The sequence below is a fragment of the Mizuhopecten yessoensis genome, unplaced genomic scaffold (assembly GCF_002113885.1).
Source record: "Mizuhopecten yessoensis strain PY_sf001 unplaced genomic scaffold, ASM211388v2 scaffold81, whole genome shotgun sequence".
Lineage (NCBI taxonomy): Eukaryota > Metazoa > Mollusca > Bivalvia > Pectinida > Pectinidae > Mizuhopecten > Mizuhopecten yessoensis.
The window spans coordinates 210,238-232,026 of NW_018403368.1; the positions used below are offsets into that span (position 1 = coordinate 210,238).

Consider the following 21,789-nt stretch of genomic DNA (forward strand, 5'->3'; position numbering starts at 1 on the left):
CTATATATATTAACCTGTCTAACACTGCTAGGTAATTGACTTTAATCTGTATTAATGCTGCAAATGTATGTGTATTAAAGCTACCTGATATACTATTTCAGGTGTAGCAAAATAGCTACATCCAATACTACTGCTGGTGTATCTTAATAGCTACATCCAATACTATACTGCATGTGTATCTAAATAGCTACATCAAATACTACTGCTGGTGTATCTAAATAGCTACATCAAATACTACTGCTGGTGTGTCTAAATAGCTACATTAATACTACTGCTGGTGTATCTAAATAGCTACATCAAATACTACTTCTGGTGTATCTAAAATGCTACATCCAATGCTACTGCAGGTCTATCTGTTTTGCTATATCCTGCTACTGCAGGTGTAGCATCCTGTAATGCTATTGGAGATGTAACTAGAAGGTAACCTGTCATGCTACTGTCTATTAGCTAGGTGTGTACCTAAATAAGCTACCTGTGGAGGTTGTATTTACAGTATGTATAGCTATATGCCTGTAATATACTACCAGGAGAACTTCATGTGTTGTTATTATATGAATCACTCCTGTTGCATTCCAGAGCAAGTTTTTGACATTTTTGGACCTAGATCTATTGTTCATGCCGTACCGTAAAGTATTACAGCTACCTGCTGACACCCCGGATGTCTGCCTAATTTTGTTCTACTATACATTATACAGCATATTCATACACGCTCTGATAATAGACTTAAATGCTTTGTGTTAGCTGAAGAGTGTTGTGTGTCTCTTTATAATCTGAGTCGCTGTAGACCTATAGAGAGACGACCGGACAATTGTTGAGAATAGCAGACGGTGCTTTTAGATCTATACATAAAATGTGTACGAAACAAATTTTACGTTGTCACATTATAACTGTTATACAGTTTCAGAATGATTTCCAAAAAGGAGTATCAACAGGAACCATTATTATAGCTCATGATCATACACAATCATACCTGAAGGGGATGTAGACCAAGGATATTCCTGGACCAGAAAGGTTGTTAAGGGGTGATCAAGGGTTGGAAAAGGATTTAGAAAGGGTCTGCTGGATGGGCAGAGGTTGGGGACCATGACTTTTGATTGGGGGGATGTTGGAAGATGATCTGGGGTGGGGTCCCGGTGAGTGTTTGGGGAGTGTCAAGGGTTAGGTAGGATTGGAGTAAGTTGTATTGGACAGGAGAGGGTCTAACATGGGTTTAGGGGATCAGGGGAGGTTNGGGGGGGGTAAGGTATGGAATTATCTGGGATGCCGTAGGGGTTGCAGTCATCTTAGAGGGGAGAAAATTTGTTGGACAAGATGGTTTATCATAATTCATTCATTGGTTTTACAGTAGGTTTAACTCCCCCACCCCTGAAGACACATTTGAACTCTTCCAATTCAAAGGTTTATATATTCCATTATGTAATTTCAGGGGTGAATGGGTTAAAATCTAAATTTCTCTTTATTTTCATGAAACAGATACTTGTTATGTGATCTCTGGTCTGTTTGAATTAATTTTGTAATATTCAATGTATGTAATATTGGTAATTTGTTTTTTAGTTTAATGAATATTACTGAAACAATTCCAAACAGTAATTGCATAAATTATATTTGGAAACATACTCCAGACTATGACTAATATTACTGAACAGACATTGCCACTATTAAGAAATCTCCGATCCTGATCAGTAAGTGTATTATGTATCTGTAGTTATACCTCCATTGGTGTGTACAGGTGACTATAACGCCTCATTGACTTAATTAGAGGTGAGATAATTACAGTTCCACCAAATTTTGGCAGACACACCTGCACTGAAGTTGTCATCTTGTATGCATGCATATTACAAGGGTATTGAGGTGGGTGGGGCATTATTTGAGTGTACAGGTCTGGCTTGTGATCTAGAGTACATGTACAATGTAGGTGTATATCAGTTTTGGGTTGGGCAATATTTATGTTATGTATGTACAAACTTTAACAATGTATATATGGTAAGTATAACAAATTTGATACTTACAGGGGAAATCTTACGACTTAAATAAACATGTATATCTGTTTATGATTGTGAAGATAAAAGATTACTACATACTGTTGTGCGCAGTGATATTTGAACAGTAATGCATCATATCTGATTTAAAGAATTTTTAAGTTACACCTGCATGTTTACAAACCTGTGCAGGTGGAATTCATTAATAGTGTAATTGGGGTACTGATAGAAACCTACGTAATCTAAACACGGGTATGGAATAATAATAAACTAATTTAGGTTTCTTTCATATGATGCTATAGCTATAATACCTTGTTATACTGTCACAATTAATTTGTCCTGCAAAATTTTGATGTTATAAAAGGGTTTGATGATATATTGAGGGAATTCTAATCTTTTCCGCTTTCCATAATGACAGAAAATTCTACATTAGAGCAAACATTTGACAACAACATAATATACATGGTGATTAAATCTGAAGGGTGAATTTAATATCGAGCGAAAATGGATTTTACAATTGAAGGGTGAAAATGTCCCAGTATACACTATAATATATGTTATAGGGATGTTAGTTATACATATTTAGGGAAATCGGCCAACAGAATGTGCAACATAAGCTTAAAAATTCCTTTGCAGCTAAATATTTAAGCTATTGTTATTTTGTCAATAAGTGAGTCGATTTTACCTGCACATTATAGTGTTCCAGTCTACGTAACTGTACAGATGGGTACCTGCTTACTGGGAATTTGTCATGTGAAATATTTTGATATTGGCATCCTTCCAGGGGAGAAAAGATGGCATGACTGATTCATGCCACTGCGCTTGAATAGATATTATAGTTGACTTTTACCTGATAACATGTAAATACCCTAAATTTACGTGCAAATTGAACAAGACATCAGAGAAAAGGCCTGAAGATGTTTGTTTTTTTGTGATTGAAACTATTACGTTATTTTCTTGTCCTGTAAAACGTGTGTTTACTTAATTTGTTCAGATGTAGAACTATGGCTGTAAACAGTTTTATTGACTCCTGCATTGAATTGGAATCAATTTGGACGGTTGATATCACAACCTCCATAAGATAAACAAGAGTGAGGTGAGCACCACATTACCGTTTAGTCAACATGCCCTGATGTTTATTTGCCTGTGTTTATTGGGCAGTGCGGCTCACTGTTGGCTCTGATAGGTGATAACTACTGCAGTAATAGGCCTTTGATGACCAGACTGCGGTTTGTACCACATTTATAGCCCGGGTCCGTCCCTAAGGAAAGTCGTGAAATTTATTGAGTCATACAGGTGAAAAGCTGTTACTGATGTGTTATTGAATGGTTGATGCATGCTATATAGTGTATTAAAAGCCTGCAGTGCAGCCGACAAAATGTTACAGCTCAATAACTAAGCAATAGAAATACAGCAAGATAAACAGTTTTGTCATAAATCCACTGACAAAACACTGTTTAACTCATTCACCCCTGAAGACACATTTGAACTCTTCCAATTCAAAAGTTGGAATAGTCCATTATGAAAATTCAGGGGTGAATGAGTTAATACTGTAACCTAATGTGTTCTTTATGTATTGCTTATTCATACAGATCTCCAACATTTCATTGTGAAAATATGAAGCAAACTAAATTCAGTGAGATTTGAATTTATAAACTTTGGAGGGACTGGAAACAAGTTTGATATCTTTTTATCATATGATTGATTACTTATGTAAATTAAAATGTAATTTGTGAAACATAAGACTACAAATATAAAAATAACCGACAAGGATTTGTCAGTCCTTATGAGCTCATGCACCATGTAACGTTATTGTAACCTGTGATGTCAGATCTAGTGTGTAATTAAGTGGTATCCACTTAATGTCACAATTATATATATTTATATAAATTTCTGTTAATGTCATGCTTTCTCAGAACACCATATTTTCTCGCTATATGCATGTAATTTTAGTTTGTTTTATATCTTGAACTATGCATATAGCAGAACAGATATATAACAATAGAAAATGCAAGGATTATATGATAATATTTACAATTTCACTGAAATTTGATCAGTGTCATTTTGAGGCTTTTTTCTCCTTCCTCGACTAACATGAGACATACCATCCGAAGCAAACATTTTAGTGACATAAGGCTGTTCCTGGAATCTGAATGTGAGGCAGGATATAGACTATAATTGAGCTAACGACAACTACAGGTTGATCTAGGCCTATTTGATCATGTACAATCATAAGGCACATAAACCGGAACTTAGCAAGTGTTTTAGCTGCATATTTCAATGAAATAAGAGGTAAAAGACGATTATTTCACTGTTAATTAATAAAAAGCCATGTAAGTTACAATAACCTTTACTAAACCATCTTCTTGATGAAATTTTATCACCTGGGCATTTAAATGTGGCCACTTTTGAGTTTTGACAGCTGATAAGGTCAGAAAAACATGTTTTGTGTTAATGTCACATTCTGGTTTAATATCATGTTTTCCTCTGACAAAAAACGAAGTGATATTTAGGGAAATCTACTGTATATAGTTTATATACATATCATATCATATAAAAGTGTGTCCAGCACCTGGGAGTAATATACAGTATGGGCAACATTATTCCATTTTCAAAATGTATGTATATATATATACATGCAAATATGAACTGTATGTACAGTTTGTTAATTCTGTTGACTGGAATCAGTTTCTGTAAAATCAATGTATAATAATACAGAATTAGGTAATTTATACAATTAATTACACACATGCATACATAATTGTCTATAGACAATTGCCTTGCATAAGCACCCTCATTGATTCATGTAACTCATTCTACAATTATTTGACCACAAATTACGGGCTCTGTACGTGACTATGCATAATTAATAACATTCATTTATCAACTCCATGAAATAGACAATTATCTCAAATCAATATCATTATAAACTTCACTACAGTAAAATCCTCTTTATACTGCCAATCATTTGTCCAAAACAAATTAGCGATGTAAAGGGGGTTTGGCCATGGATTGAGGGAGATATATAAAGGAATTTTTAAGAAAGTAAGAAAAAGGGGCATTGAAATATGTTGGCAGTAAACATGCGGCAGTATATTTAGGGTTTGCTCTATATAATAAACTAGGAAACTCATTTCAAAATTCTTTGTTCAGTATTAACCCTTTCAACCCTATGTCACTTTAGTAGACTCTACCATGCATTGATCTGGATGAGTCCATTATGGTCTACAGATCTAGAGGTGAAAGGGTTAAACTTAATACCCTGAATCTGATGTCTTGAATTATAAAACCTGTTCAAGTATTAAATTAACTGTTGGCACCTTGCTAGGAGAAGTACTGGTAAGTGTTTTATTGAAAATGAGTTATTCCCCCTGTTTACTAGCTGACCCTCCCATAATCTGTTTAACTCGTTCACCCCTGAAGACACATTTGAGCTATTCCAATTCAAAGGTTGGAATAGTTCATTATGAAATTTCAGGTGTAAATGAGTTAAAATAATCCTTCGAGGATAGGAAAGTGCAGTACTTTGTGCTTTCTTTAACACAAACTATTGCATCCTTGCCTGATAAGTCTGTGGTTTCATTAATCGAGTTGTATGAATAATTTATACTATAAATTAGCCATTGGATATATAAATTAAACAGGTATATTTTGTGTGTTTACTTGCTACATTCATTTTAAGACTGTTTCAAGATTACAGCACCATCAACTTTTACAGGTTATATTTTCTGTTTAATTTTCAATTTAAAAATACTGTTAGGCTTGAAGCTAGGTTAGAGTCAGGGCAGCAGTCGCGCCTAACAAACTCGTTAACAATTCAGTAAGCGTCGATGTTTTTGCATCTTACTACAGTCCAGGACTACAACTTAGGGCTCTTCTGGCACTCTCTGGCAAGCTCATCGTAAGATCAGCTTGCAACAACCTTCTCGTTAGCTTGGATGATAAATATTGGATGATGCCGTCCTTGATTCAGCTGATTTGTGGCAAACTCACCTGTACAGGTAGACCCCCAGCTCACCTGTACAAGTGAAACAGATGTACCTTTCTACACCAGTGCAATATATGTTAATGAGTGGATTTTATTTGTGTTTTTCAGGCTGTGATGTAAATACAACTAGAGCATCTTGTTGGTCACTGAAATCATCTCCAAAATGGTTATCTTAGGAAAGGTAAGTCCAACAGACCTAATATCTGCCCGTTATTTAATGGTGCTTCCTGACACTGTCAGTTGTACCCACGCATCAATGCACTCTGACTGTTCTGCTTCCCTGGAGAAAAAACGCCAAACAAGGAACATCTTCAACATCAGGTTTTTATAGAAGGAGGAAGTGAGATCGTAACTGCCGAGTTAGATAATCTTATAATTAAATATCTTGTGAAAAGACACTTTTTGACATTTTTGCCTTCACGCAATCAGTTTTTGAATCAGATATTGACATCCAGAATATTTTTAATTTTTCTATGTATCAGTTAACCCTTCACCACTGTACAACATAATGGGCTCATCCAGATCAATTGTATGGTAGAGTCTACTAAAGTTACATAGGGGTGAAAGGGTTAAAAAAGATTTTATATAATCAAGCTACAGTACATATTATATCCATATTACATTTTTTTTATGATTGCTGTATACATTTGTTCTGCATCCAGCCAATTACAAATTTGTGATTCGGAGTAACCTGTGCTCAAATTGCTAAATAAAATCTAATGTATTTCCACTTATGATCGCCCTTATACATGTGATATATCATTAAATATTCCTTTGACATAAATGATGTCTACACATGAACATGCTTGCATATTTCAAAATATAGGTGAAGAATAGGTTATCGTCACTTACTATTATCTGAGTATGCTCCCCCATTTGCTATCATTAGATTTATATGCTCTGCATTAATTTTATGAATTGTAGTAACAAAAACTGGTAAAAAATATGTATGGCGATTTTCGGAGGAGTGTGCCGATGCTTAAACGAGCGGACATTTAATGTCCAACAAAGTAAATACAACAATGTGTCCTGCCTCAATATACGTGCTGTACATTCGTAAGTTTTGGAACATTTGCCTCATTTTGGCCAGCTCTGAGCTGTCTGATCTGTGAATCATTAGTGACATTTTATATAATAACGCAATGATTATCCATTGTTCTTTGTTCTGCACCGGCCCCCAGTGGGCAGATCAATCTCTGGTTTAACATAGTATTTTTGTGGAAAAGTGGAGCAGCTCCAAAAATTTTAAAATTTTAATAGATACTGGCTGGACATGTACCGTAGCCCTTTTGCAGAAAGCAGGAAATGTTTAAGAATTAAAAATTAAGTGGACATTGTCAAGCTACAACTTTCCTGCAGCTAAGCACCTGAAGTGAAATTTAAAAAAAAAGTTCATCAGCTTGCAAGTGTTTGGATTTTAAACTCAAGAATTATATTAATCTTACGATGCTAAACATATTTTCTAAACACATGTATTCCAATTTTGAATTCATATATTAGAAAGTCAGCTGCAGTTTATACATGGATACATGGTACTGTTGTAAAGTTGAAATTGGTACTTACATGAGCGTCAAGTAAAATGATAGAGACGTTGTCGATCCATCAGAGTCATTAATTGAAGGTTAAAAATGATTGATGTTGACCTCAGTGTCGTAATCTTATGAGATGCTTCACGATGATCGCACCAGATGTTTACAATTGTAACTTTGCACTATATATAGTACTTGATTATCGCAGTTCCCGTAACATCTGGGATCTCAATGTCTCTGTCATTGACGGGAAATTATTGAATCCCATGCAGCCTCGTCAACAAATCAATTATAACGTTTTGTATTCATGTTGAATTGGAGCTAATTGATTAAGTCTGTAAAATTTCCCCAATCCAATCACGATCTCACAAGCTGGTCATGTCGCTAATAAACTTCAACAAGACACCGCTGGCTGAGCCCTAATTCCTGTTTAAACAACAGTGATAAGCCGGACCAGAGAACTGATAAGACCAGAGTGTATGACTGTAATGTACAGAGGGCCACGAAGGCCGACCTGATGGAAACGGTGGAATTCTAAAACCTCTGTATATGGTCAAAAGCGATAAGTTATTCTGGATAGCTTTGTGTCGTGTGTGTGGTGTTTGCGAGGTGTTCGCATGCCGTACACGTTCGGGTTTACCTATACACATTCCATTATGGGCACTAGTGATATTTCGGTGGAATTAGCTATGGAAATGCGTAATATATTTGTGTAATTACCGTGATTTTAGTTCTGTGATAATTATTCAACCATGGTGAGCATTTATCCGCACATGCAAGTCAGAGTAAGTATCTATTGTTCCTTAAAAGGTTTACTGTCTGAAATAATTCTTCTTCTTTTTTCTAATGAATCAAATTTAATTTGTCCTTTGGGCAATTGTGTAACGTACAACTGTAGTTTGGATTATTACTCGACCAAAACGAAAAAAAATAACAAAAGTTTTGCTCGCAGTTTCTGTTTCTGTAAGCAATAACTGCAGCAGATTATCCAAAATATATCATTATCCCAGTAATTCAGTTTAAATAAATGAATGAAAAATATTCCATATTTCTGCATATGATAGATCAATTTATTATCCATACGAAACTGATGAATCTAATATTCCGACTGATTAACTTAATGTTTAATGTGCTCATTTTTGTGTACATCACAGATTTTGTAAAAAGAATTTATGAATTACACCTTTACGAAAACAGCACTCTGAGACAAAGTAAACATTAATTCTGAACTCTGACATTTTGATTATCCAGTTCATTATATATGTAATGGTAGTTCATTTTAGCTGGTCCTTAAAGGCAGTTACAAACTCCATCAAAGACAGCACTTATCATCGTGTTTCTACGTGTTATGAACAACTTCAATATAACACAACGTAAACCCTTGATAAAATTCCTCTTGTTTCACTTACTGCCATTATAACTCAAGGTCAGATTTGTACTGATTTTGAAACACTTCATCTTTATGTATATTTCTGTATATTGTAAAACCCCATTATATTGCCAAAATGCCCATCAATTCATTCGGCACCTCACTTACTGCCAACTTATCTAATAGTCTGGTTTTGACTGTTTTTGTAACACTTTATCTATATACCCTTCTCTGTATATTGTAAATCCTTATTATATTGCCAAAATGCCCATCAATTCATTTGACACCTCACTTACTGCCATTAAAATTCAAGGTAAGATTTTTACTGATTTTGAAACACTTCTTCTATATGGGATAACTTGAGTTCCCTTAGGTTGATTGAACTCAAACTTAGTACACATATTGCAAACCAATATAGCTTGATCGTACAATTCAGAATTTCAGAAATTTACGTGAATTTTCGTGGAGTTATGCCCCTTTTAATAAAGATTTTTTTTAAAGTTTTTTTTTCCTGGTTTTGAGATCTTCCGGGGCCCCATCTCTTCCGACTATTGTTTTAAAGGAAGCACCAACATTTTAGTTTTTCCTTGCTTGCATGGTAACGGGTATGGGTCTTGCTGGGTATAAAAAGTGCATTACCTGTCAAACTGGTTATCATTCTATAACTGACCGTCTTGGATTCAATGCACCCTGCACCCTGATAGGAAGCCGATATCAAAAATCAAATGCACTAACCGCAGAGCCAGTAAAACAGATATTTGCGACAGTATAATCACAATATACGTCCGTAAATCTCAAAACACAGTAGGGTTATCCCCTAAATATGGCACATTTTTCGAAATTGTGTTTCCAAAATAAAAGGTATATTACTGAAAATGCTTCAATAAATCCCATATATATCATTGGTCTTTCACGTACTCTAAGAACTTCACCAACACACAAAAACCTTTATTATGAACTCTTAGTCTTCGTCGTCTGGACGCCTTACCAGCAAAACATGCTCAAAATGCGACAATCCCAGATGTGTAGTTAACAATGTGAAATTTGATAAATGAACTGTTTTCATGGAAATAATTGGAATTAGTATTGTTTTCACACAGAATGTTATTACTGGTTGGATATCTTAAAGGCATTAGCTTTAATCGTATTTTTGTTTCTTTCAGGGTCATACATTTGTTTTGTTTTTTGAGGAGAGGGGAAGCATACATGGATTGTGCATTAGTTATTTTAATTGGTCGTATTTTACTAATATTTTTTCTTTTCTTAGATAAATGATATCTTTGATGTGTTCCATTTCAATTTTATTCAACATATCTAATAAAAAAATGTTGGTTCAACGATCGTGAAAGTGTTCTATTGATATAATATGGTAGTGAGACCTTGCGCTCATGTTGAACAAATGATAATCGGTTTGACGGGTAATGCGCTTTTAAATTTTATTATTATTTTATTATTATACAGTATTTGATATATAGAGAATAATACACGCCTTTTTCCATATCACACCCAGTATCAACCCGATACTGCAATATCAGCCCAAGGGCCGAAGGCCCAAGGGCTGATATTGGTCGAGGGTTGATACTGGGTATGATATGGAAAAAGACATGTTTTATTCTGTGTATTACATACTTACTAATAAAAACTACTATCTTATGATTTATTTTTATTTTTGAAATATTGAAAAACGAATTTTTTCCCAAAAAGGGTGTGATATGGGTTTTGCGGGCTGATACGGGTTTTGGGGTGTGATACGGCTGGGGCTGATATGGGTTTTGGGGTGTGATACTAGTCCTATGCCACTTGGCTAATATATATATCTCCCTATGCAACATCCACCCCAGACCAATTTATACTCCACTTGGGTTGTTGGAGTTGTGTGGGCAGGAGAAAAACACTTAATCTGAATATATGCGTGGAAGGCCGGAGTGTTAACCACTCGACCAATCTGCCCATATATTTATACTCATCGGGACCCATACTCGTTACCAAGCAAGTAGGTTCTAAAATGTTGTCACTTTCTTAGATTCAACAGCCGGAAGATATTGTCGCTGGGGAAAATCTCAAAACCAGAAAGAAAGGAAAAAAAAGTTTTTTTAAAATCTCAATTGAAAGCTTTTTAACTGTATTCGGCACTGTCAGCTTTAAGCTTCTTTGAGATTAACGACCTGATGTCATCTGAATAACCTTACACACCCGTGTGTACAGGAACTCATTCCTGCGGAGGACAGTAGCCCCCATCTGTGTATCAGCAGTCCGTCTCTTACATGTACGTACCAACAACACTGGTGTATTATGTATGTGTTGAGTTCTCCCCTGATGTTTATGATAATTTAGATTGGGGTTTTTCGTTCCTCCATGTTGGGGTAATTATGACCTCCTAAAGTGATTTTGACCCTCAAATTAAATGCTTGAGGCATATACCAATAAAGGGATCAATGATATGATGCTTGATTTTACCCCCAGTGTTTATGTTTATGAAAAATACTGATATTGACTTTTCTTCGAATTGTAACCTTCGTGTATATATAAGTTAAGGGATGGTCGAAAAATTCAAACATGAATATTTACAACCAGTTAACTCATTCAACCCTGAAACTTCATAATGAACTATTCTAATCTTTGAATTGGAAGAGTTCAAATGTGTCTTCAGGGGTGAATGAGTTCAAGAGTTATAGGTACATTTGACATGTAAGACACCAAAACTCACGATATAGAGTAAGAATTTCATCAACATTTTACCCATAAGTATTGTGTAACCTATACTTAGTATGAGATTAAGGCCAAACAATTACTGGTGTGGATAAACCCCAGATACCTGGGCCTGACGACGTTACAGGTGAGACTGACGAGGCTGGGCGACCATGTGGTTACCTGGAGCTGTACACCCATCATTAGTAACACCTGGTTAAATCTGCCCTAACAGCAACTGTCATTACCTGGACAGGTGTATTACTAAACACAGTTGTTGTGGACACATAGGCAGTCCACTTACCTGTGAAATATCTACCTGTCGTTATCACAAGTACCCACGATAATATATCGGGAATTGAGATGGAGGGAGGGTGCAGATCCTGATGCTACTGTTTGTATTTAGCTACTCTTGCTACACCCATTCTGTCATGTCTCTGTTTGTTAAATTTTCTAGTTCAGAGCGAATCTTCCAAGCCAGTGGAGATAATTTTGCGAAACATGGTCAACAGAATATAAATACAGGCTCGGTTTTAACTTTTAAGGGGCTCTGTCCCACTGCAGGTAAAACAGTGATAGGAAGTTCCGTCATGGGTTTTTCATGCTTCAAGTACCTTCCCCTTAATTTCATTTGGATGTTAAACGGGAGCACAAATAACTTAGTCTGAATTATTCTGATGTTTTATTAACTTTTTTTATATCGGTCTGTCGTCGATTTACGTCAGAACTCCGGCCCTCTATAAAATGCGGGAAATAAGCGACCCACACCCGAGTTGCACTTCAAACTGATATTTTAGAAACAAATCATCACTTTCACACACATGTCGCACATGGATCGAAAGATCTATTCTTTATGCACAAGATGAACATACATTGTTTTACTCTAGTTTTTTGATAGCGATCGCCTTCTAATGCCACGTGACTAAAATCTTGCCGGCCTACATCATAACGTTGGGAAATACCTTTAGTAACGCGAGATCTCGTCAAGTCATGTGACATTGCTCATGCCCTAATTTCCATTAAAATCATGGGTTGGTATAGAAAACATTGGAAAATTCCTGGGTACTTCAAAGTAACCCTTTAACAAAGTAGCTCAGTTGGTTAGATTGACAGTATAATGATAATAGGTTCAAGGTTCAAATTCTGATCTTGCCACGCCATTGTTTTTTTACTAGTCACAGAAAACATTGTTATTGATAATATTTTGTACTTTCTTCATTAATGTTTCCCAAGGTACGGCTATCTTTTCAGAAATGATTTATGAAAGCTTATATAATGGTCATACGTGAAAAAATGTTTCTGAATAACGCATTGTTACAGTTTGGATAATAGTGGTATGGGGAACCTTAAAGAAATAATAATGTACAAATGTTTTACTGTAGAAAATTAACAACTTTGGTATCCTGGAGTTTGTTATAAACCTGTTTTACTGTAGGGAACTAAATACTTTGATTCCCTTGGGTTCGTTATAAACCTGTTATACTGTAGGGAACTAAATACTTTGATCCCCTGGGGTTCGTTATAAACCTGTTTTACTGTAGGGCAATCATATTCATTGTGGAGTTTAGGGCTTTAGCCCCCCCCCCCCCCCCCAACAAAAACAACAACAACAACAACAACAACAAAGTTCAAAATTACAGTCTCAGCGATGAGGAAAAACAGCTTAGACCTGCTTTTTCAGGTCATTATAAATATCAAATCTAAAACAATTCTTTGCACCTAAATGTTTACATCAAGTTAAAGGACAATATACTTCCACTCTTTGAACAGCCTACCTCTATAGGTCCTTTTTTTAAACGTTCCTATGCCTCCCATTTAAATTACTCTTGATCATTTACACTATAGTTCTCTGGACGGGCAGGCGTCACTTAAGTTTAAATGTCCACAAACAACGTTAGCGACACCCCTGTTGTAACAGTGAGATTTGTGTCGGATAAGGAGCTGGGAAAGCCCCACCCCTCCCTGGGACAATTACTTCTCTCCAGTCATGTGCAACCACGAGGAACAAGGAGACGTGCTTCTTGTTTTTCATAAAGACTGAGTGAAAATCAATCATGCGTCCTAGGTTTTTGTATGTTTTGCTGATGTATCTGTTACGTTTCTTGTACACATGTTAGCAGTAGATACATTTTATGAGAATTCCTGAGGATGAATGCTAGATTTATTGGAACAGCACACTGATATTGACGGAATAACACTCAGTGTTCATTATGACTTCACTTTGTGAACACTAAATATATCTACACAATGTGTAATTCATTTTAGGGCTGTGATACCCAGAGCTAGTGAATACGATATTTAGTACATTGGTGTATACAATATTTAGTACATTAGGGAATACGATATTAAGTACATTAGTGAATACGATATTAAGTACATTAATGAATACGATATTTAATACATAAGTGAATTCAATATTTAATACATTAGTGAATACAATATTTAGTACATTAGTGAATATGTTATTTAGTACATTAGTGAATACGTTATTTAGTACATTAGTGAATACCATATTTAGTACATTAATGAATACGATATTTAGTACATTAGTGAATACCATATTTAGTACATTAGTGAATACCATATTTAGTACATTAGTGAATACCATATTTAGTACATTAGTGAATACCATATTTAGTACATTAGTGAATACCATATTTAGTACATTAGTGAATACCATATTTAGTACATTAGTGAATACCATATTTAGTACATTAGTGAATACCATATTTAGTACATTAGTGAATACCATATTTAGTACATTAGTGAATACCATATTTAGTATATTAAGGGGCTGGGATACCCTGACACCTTGACCTGTGAATACATTATTTAATAAAATTAGGGATCATCGTTTCGCTGCCAAAAACTGTATATATATTACATAAGTATTGGATTTTTTTTCCAGCTTGATTACTTGGATAATAAGATGATAATAAGATTTCTGAAAAGAAAATAACCATACCTTCTAGAACTTCTATGAAAAATTGAAATTAAATAATCAACAACTTTGAGTGGCCAGACTTGGAACCAAACATGATAATGTGGCTCTATAACTAGCTGAGCTATCTAGCTAACATTTTTAACCTGGTACTATGGTGGTGTTTCAATGTATATTTTTATGATATATCTGAAACGCAAATAATTATAAGGGAATGTTTGTAATTTAGTAAATAAAAGGGACTGTGATACTCTGGCTCTTAAATACGACAATAATACATTAAGGTTCTGTAATGTAATTTCACTATTGATAGGCACTAGAGTCAGATTAATGCAGCTTACAGCTTCTGATAATTAATGGATTAAGTGTTCTATGACTATGTATGTTAACATGAATTTACCATTACAGCAGTGTTGTATACCCTTGAAAAAGTGTGCCAGAACATCGTCAGAATCAGTCTTACCTGTGGTGCACTTCTGGCGATAATCTGGTGACATTCTGGTTACATGTATATAAAATATATGCCAGAACATCACTAGAATATCGTAGCTAAAAGCGGCGATATTCTGTGCACTTTGATTCTGGCGTACAGATAGTGTGCTGCAATATCGCTGCAAAATTTGTATGGTAAATTTGTATGGTAAATTTGTATGGTAAATTTACTACATTATTCAACTACGTAGCTGGTTGTCATGCACTAATTCATTAAGTGAGTTAGTATATTTATTGATAAATATCAACCATTCATATGTTCATGTTTGATTTGCAGTTGTGATTGTGCTTTAATGCACTGGTTATCAACTGTTTATATGTGTACAGTGTGGCCGACTCATTGTTGTTTAAACACTTCATATTCTGTATCTGTCTTGGTTTAATGATAACAATCTGCAGCTAACATTCATTATATCACATAATATTTTTTTATACAAGACCGCACTGATAACATATTTGTTTACACAGCAAGTCCGTGAAAAAACTACCCATATGTCATAGGTACCCTATATCGTAACGGCTAACAATGGCATTTATATGTAGTGTATATGTCCAGCCGGGAAACTCATCCAGTAAAAGCCTCCCCCTTACCCTGTGAAATCCATATTCACCCAGTGGTATTTTCAGCTTTCACTTCTGATAACTATGTAAATCATGTTTACTATTGTTCGTTGAAACGATAAATTCGTCCTCATTACGGCAGGCGTTAAAGGTGAAAATTAAAACGGCATCGAAAATTTCCTTGTATACTATTAATAAGTTAATCAGTTATAACTACATTGCTACGAGATATTATAGATTCCTTAACCCTTTCACCCTTGGGTAACTTTAGTAGACTCTGCCATACATTGATCTGGATGAGTCTATTATGGTCTACAGTGGTGAAAGGGTTCACCTTAAAAGTTCGACCATCGTTGACAGACATCATTGTTGTATCGTTGTGTCAATGTATTATCAGAAATATGAAATATGTACAATTTCAATGTCTTTTCAGGGGGACCATGTGTGGTTGGAGCCCGAGACGAAGGGGGAGTTCACCGTGGCTATCGGGGCCAGGGTCAAGTTCCACGACTCCGGCCGTGTACATGTTGTTGACGACGATGGAAATGAACATTGGCTGGACGGGAAACAGAAAATCCGACACATGCACTCGCACTCCGTGGAGGGGGTGGAAGACATGATTGGGCTAGGGGATCTCAATGAGGCCGGCATCCTCAGAAACCTGTTTATACGTTACATGGACAATCTCATCTATGTAAGTCAACTTCACAGTGTGGTAGAATAGAAATTTCTTTTTTTACGCTTAAAGAGTTCCTACGATGTTTTCTTGTATGAGAAACCCTTGATTTAACACCCTTAAGGATAGAGGCAAGGGTATTTTCCAGTCCATACAATTGTATGACATCATACATGTCAACCATATGCATTTGAATGTCAATTAAATGTAACAATGCAAACACTGTTACATTGACATTGCATTATATATATATATGGCAGGGCCAACATGGTAAGAGAAATAAAAATTATTTAGCCCCTTGAGCAGGCCTCCTTTTTGGCAACTTAAACGAATGTTGAGAGGAATCCATATAAATTCCCTATAAGCCGAAATTACCTTTATCTGGACGCTCTTGGAATCGCATGCTCGACTGTTCCAAATGCTGCAAAATGTCTTTGGGATTTAACACGCCCCCCCCCCAAACAGTTACAGTCCTCCAGACCTAAGTATAACACCTCTAACCATGCAATCTCTTGGTTTCACACACTAAATAGCTGTTTCAAATGCTGCATTTAAAATACCCCTCCCCTCCCACAGTTTCAGTGACTTACCTATATATTACGCCTGTAACCTAACTCTGTACAACAAACATTTGAAAAGAATATTCATATGAGCTAACATTGTCTTCATGCAGACTTACACTGGTTCAATCATGGTGGCCGTGAACCCGTACCAGATACTGCCGATCTACACAGCCGAACAGATCCAGGCTTACCGTGACAAGAAAATCGGCGAGCGCCCTCCACACATATTTGCCATAGCTGACAATTCCTACTTCAATATGAGGCGATACCAAAGAGACCAGTGTGTCATCATCAGGTAAGACGGAAGACTGGTAGATCTGGAGTAAAGGGTGTGAATCATTACTGCATTGGTTGTCATTCATGGAGATGTAATTGCGGACAGGGGGTGAGGATCATGATAGCAGTGTTCCAATTGATCAACTTTGTTGACTATTGGTCTATCTATCTATTTATATGTTATACTCCACAGAGACCAAAATGGCTTTAATGCAGAGGGGAAATGGTCAATTAGACCAATAAACTGAACAGTCAACAACAGAAGTCATGACTGATTTTCAGTCAAAATAATTGTGTGTAGATATTATGGGGTTTTCAATAGAGCTGTTCATGATTTTAAGCCTATCTCCTTGTTAGGTTGAGTAACTATAGAGTTAAGACCAGCAAAAAGATCCTGACATTTATTTCCAGCTGCTTTATTTGCGTCATCTCCAGCTTACTTTTACTTTCAAGCTCGCTCATTGCAACTTAGGATTATGAATAACAGTTCCCAATGAAGTGTTTGAGGGGAGGTAGTGAAAATCTGACATTATTTACATAAATTACTGGCAAACAGCATCATGGAGGATTCGCAAGTACCTTTTTACAAAAAACGATAATTAATCAGTCATCGGTTAGTTTATGATATCCATAATGATTCGCAGTGCATACAATTTTAACCATTTCCAAACTATTTCCTGATTCGAATGGCTGTCAGCTGGATTATCTGGTAATTACTGGTAATGTAGGGGCTTAAGATAGGGTCGTTGTAAGGCTGTATATAATATTAGATATGATATGTATTTTATCATTATCGATGATTTAACCAGTTGATAGTCAATGTTATCTGTTTTTACCTGTTAACAGTGGTGAGTCGGGCGCCGGTAAGACGGAGAGTACCAAGCTCATCCTACAGTTCCTGGCCGCCGTCAGTGGTCAGCACTCCTGGATAGAGCAGCAGATCCTAGAGGCAAACCCCATTATGGAGGGTAAGTCATAAGGTTTGACCGATCACAGTGTGTAAACGGGGACACCATACTGCAAGAGGCTACCCACTCATCATTCCTGTACCTATTTCTACAGCTGTGTAGACCTGGAACAAGCATACACATGATTCCAAGTTATTTGGCCTTGAATGGAACATTTTATACATAAAACCATTCTTCTCCTCATTTATTTAAGACTATAAGACAGACTCTAATAGAAAGAGCAAGCTCAAAACTATTTCTGTCTTTGGACAGATACTGTAAACATTTAAACATTCCACAATATCTCATAATGTGTGTATTATGTTGCGAAAGGCCATCCATTAGATTATTATCTTAATTTTTTTTCTTACCAATGTTATTATTTAATTTTTCATTAGAAACTCACAAAACTGTATTGTTTCTGAAGTGGTGGTATTTAAAATTACAAAACATGACATTTGTTGTGATCAGGTACTGTTTTATTCTTTCAGCCTTTGGAAATGCAAAAACAATACGAAACGACAACTCGAGTAGATTTGGAAAATATATAGACATTCACTTCAACGACAAAGGCACCATTGAAGGTGCCAAGATAGAGCAGTATCTACTGGAAAAGTCTCGGATCGTCACGCAGGCGCACGACGAACGCAACTACCACATATTTTATTGTATGCTGGTTGGGATGACCAAGGAGGAGAAACAAAAGCTGGATGTTGGGAGTGCCACTGACTACTGGTACCTTACCCAGGTATAAATCAACACAGCACATACTTATACACATATAGGGTGGTCAGGCTGTGGCAGTTGTGCAGTGGATAACGTACAGTGCAATCTGTATTAAGCGACCACCCAAGGGAAAACAAAAACAAAAAACGATCCTTTAATAAAAGTGATTGTTTAACTCATTCACCCCTGAAGACACATTTGAACTCTTCCAATTCAAAGGATGGGATAGTTCATTACGGAATTTCAGGGGTGAATGAGTTAATAAAGTTTGACCCGATTTTGTACAGAATAACACAACCGACTTTAACCAAACAACTCCTTATTCAAACAACTGAAAACAGACCACCGCCCCAAGAGCACTTACAGGTAGATTAAAACAAACATCGTTCTACAGATCGGGTGAATAACTAAACAATAGTCGAGTGATATTTATGACAATAAAAAAACAACTTAAAGTGTTTTAGAAGAATTGTCATTTCAATCAGATCACACGATCGACGGAGACTTGTTGGAACAATCCTGTTTTAGGTAATTACCATGATTTAAGCTAACTTTTTACAACAGATATTGTTGTTGAAATGATAGCGGTTCCTGTGTTGGTCAAACAGATCGGTTCTCGTGTATTATTCCTTTATTTTACGATGGTAACTGGAAAGAGAATCCAGTTAAAAAATTGACATATTGATGAGGAATTAGAAACGATATGTGTGCTAACATAAACACGTTTAAATATTGTGTTAAGTTGGCATTAAGCTTAGGGCTTTGAAATCTGAGCCAAGAAAATGAAATAGATGGGCATGATTTACAATGATAAACCACAAGATTTATTTTATTTAGGAAAAATATGTAAGATGTCTTAACAGGAATTGTTTTTGCTATCACAGGGGGGCAGTATCTTTTGTGACGGGAGGGACGACACAAAGGAGTTTGCTGATATTCGGTCAGCCATGAAGGTCCTCATGTTCCAAGACAAGGAAGTCTGGGAAATTCTCAAAATTTTAGCGTCATTACTACACTTGGGAAACATCAAGTATAATGGTAAGGCCCTCATTCTGGTACACGAGAATTTCAACTGTAATGGTAGGATGTGACAGTCCTTGTACATCGGAGCCACATTAAGTAAACTGGTATTTATTTAAGAATCACTGGATGTTTTGCCAGGTGGCACAGTGGATAGCGCACTGGCCTTTCATCAAGACTGCTGATGTTCGTTTTTCCAGTTGGATGTAAAAAGGTATGAGGTCACCTGCATGACCACATAGTGCTTCCACTGGTGTCTGCTTCGGCATTAAGACCTTCTTCGTGCTAACATCCAGACCAGCAGGACTGTTTGATATAAGTTGTTAAAATTAGTTTCATTATTGCTTAAAAATCAATGAGTTTTTTTTATGAAGTAAAATGGTAACTTGTCTCTGTCCACGGGATCGTTTGGAACAAGTAGAATAATACAGATTTTGTTTCTGTGTTTAACAACAGATCCTATGTATATGTTGTGTACGATATGTCATGTCCAACACCAATTGAAATACACTTAGCATTTTCTTTTCTATGTTTGTGCAGCCATTGAGATGGACAACATGGACGCAACTGAAATCCAGGACATACAGTCTGTCAACAAAGCTGCCAAACTGATGGAGGTAAATAAACAAAGCTGCAGAGCTATATCAATAATCAATTACAGTTGTCAAACTAATGGAGGTAAATAAACAAAGCTGCAGAACTGTCAATAATCAATTTAAAGTTGCCTAACTGATGCAGGTAAATAAACAAAGCTGCAGAATGGTCAATAAACAATTTAAAGTTGTCAAACTAATGGAGGTAAATAAACAAAGCTGCAGAACTGTCAATAATCAAATTAAAGTTGCCTAACTGATGCAGGCTTCCAAACTGTTAGAGATGGTTTAATCAAACACTTTTTGATATTATGTAGATAGTAGTGTTTAACCATGCCACTCAGTATGGTGTAAGTCAATCCAGATTACGCAATGGTGTATATCAAAACACCAACTGTTAACATAATGTCCCCCGTATTGTCAGGATTTCTTTGTAAACTGAACCTGTATTAAAAGATCACCTGTGTAAAGAGACTACATCTACTAATTCCATTGTAACTTGAACCTGTACAAGAGGCCACCTGTGTTAAGAGACCATCTTTTGGACTTTTCCCTGGTGGTCTCTTTATACAGGTTGGAATAAATGCATACACAAACTAAACATGTGTTCCAACTTTTTTTTCACAGGTGCGGGCTCAGGATTTAATAGACGCTTTGACCACGCGGTCAATTGTAACACAGGGTGAAATCGTGACGACGATGATGAGTGTGGGGAATTCTCAGGATGTGCGGGACGCGTTTGTGAAGGGAATTTATGGTCGCATGTTTATCTGGATAGTGCAAAAAATTAACTTTGCTATTTTTAAACCAAAGACTGCACCCAATCATTTCCGGACATCAATAGGGGTTTTGGATATATTTGGATTTGAAAGTTTTGACCATAACAGGTAGGTGTATGTATTATCAGTCTAATTTCAGGTAAATATTACTACGGAGAAACTCTGGTAATCTGAACACATTTGATCTTGGAAAATTATCCAGATCTATACCGTACAGAACATCATTGGTTTAGAATAGGTAGGTCAATACAGCATCACCTTGACTTATGCCTATGGCTACTGTAAAGTACAGTAAGAGTTTATTTTTTCTATATCAATACATCCAAGAAAAATTCAGCTGAATTTCCCGAGTAATGTTGTACATGTTGTATTCATTTTTTGTTCAATATTCTGATACATTTTTTTGGAAGAATGCATTCGAAGGGTATTAAGTACAACACTCAATTTATTATGATGACATTTTTTTTTTTTTATCTTTTTCCTCTTTTATGTAAAGATCTTGTCCATATACAAACAATGCCATGCCAGTAGAATAGACTTTTTGATTGAAAAAAAGGATCTTTTTGTTAAATGAAAATACAGATACAGACAACGTCTGGTCAAATATATTTTATATACTTCATACTTATTGATAGAATTTTGTTTCCCCACCACAAGGGAAT

General features: G+C 35.9%; 1 protein-coding gene across 4 annotated transcripts in view; it reads left to right on the forward strand.

Moving 5' to 3' along the window:
- LOC110451918 (myosin-VIIa-like) overlaps positions 1-21,789 on the forward strand; it is a 68,198-nt gene that overhangs the window by 14,977 nt on the left and 31,432 nt on the right. For all 4 annotated transcript variants that reach the window (XM_021500254.1, XM_021500184.1, XM_021500336.1 and 1 more), the window contains 8 exons: positions 6,076-6,148; positions 15,981-16,241; positions 16,897-17,081; positions 17,909-18,030; positions 18,501-18,757; positions 19,620-19,773; positions 20,296-20,372; positions 20,976-21,235. In XM_021500254.1, coding sequence (XP_021355929.1) covers positions 6,131-6,148; positions 15,981-16,241; positions 16,897-17,081; positions 17,909-18,030; positions 18,501-18,757; positions 19,620-19,773; positions 20,296-20,372; positions 20,976-21,235 — 1,334 coding nt within the window. In that variant the 5' untranslated portion in view covers positions 6,076-6,130. The remainder of the gene's footprint in view (positions 1-6,075; positions 6,149-15,980; positions 16,242-16,896; positions 17,082-17,908; positions 18,031-18,500; positions 18,758-19,619; positions 19,774-20,295; positions 20,373-20,975; positions 21,236-21,789) is intronic.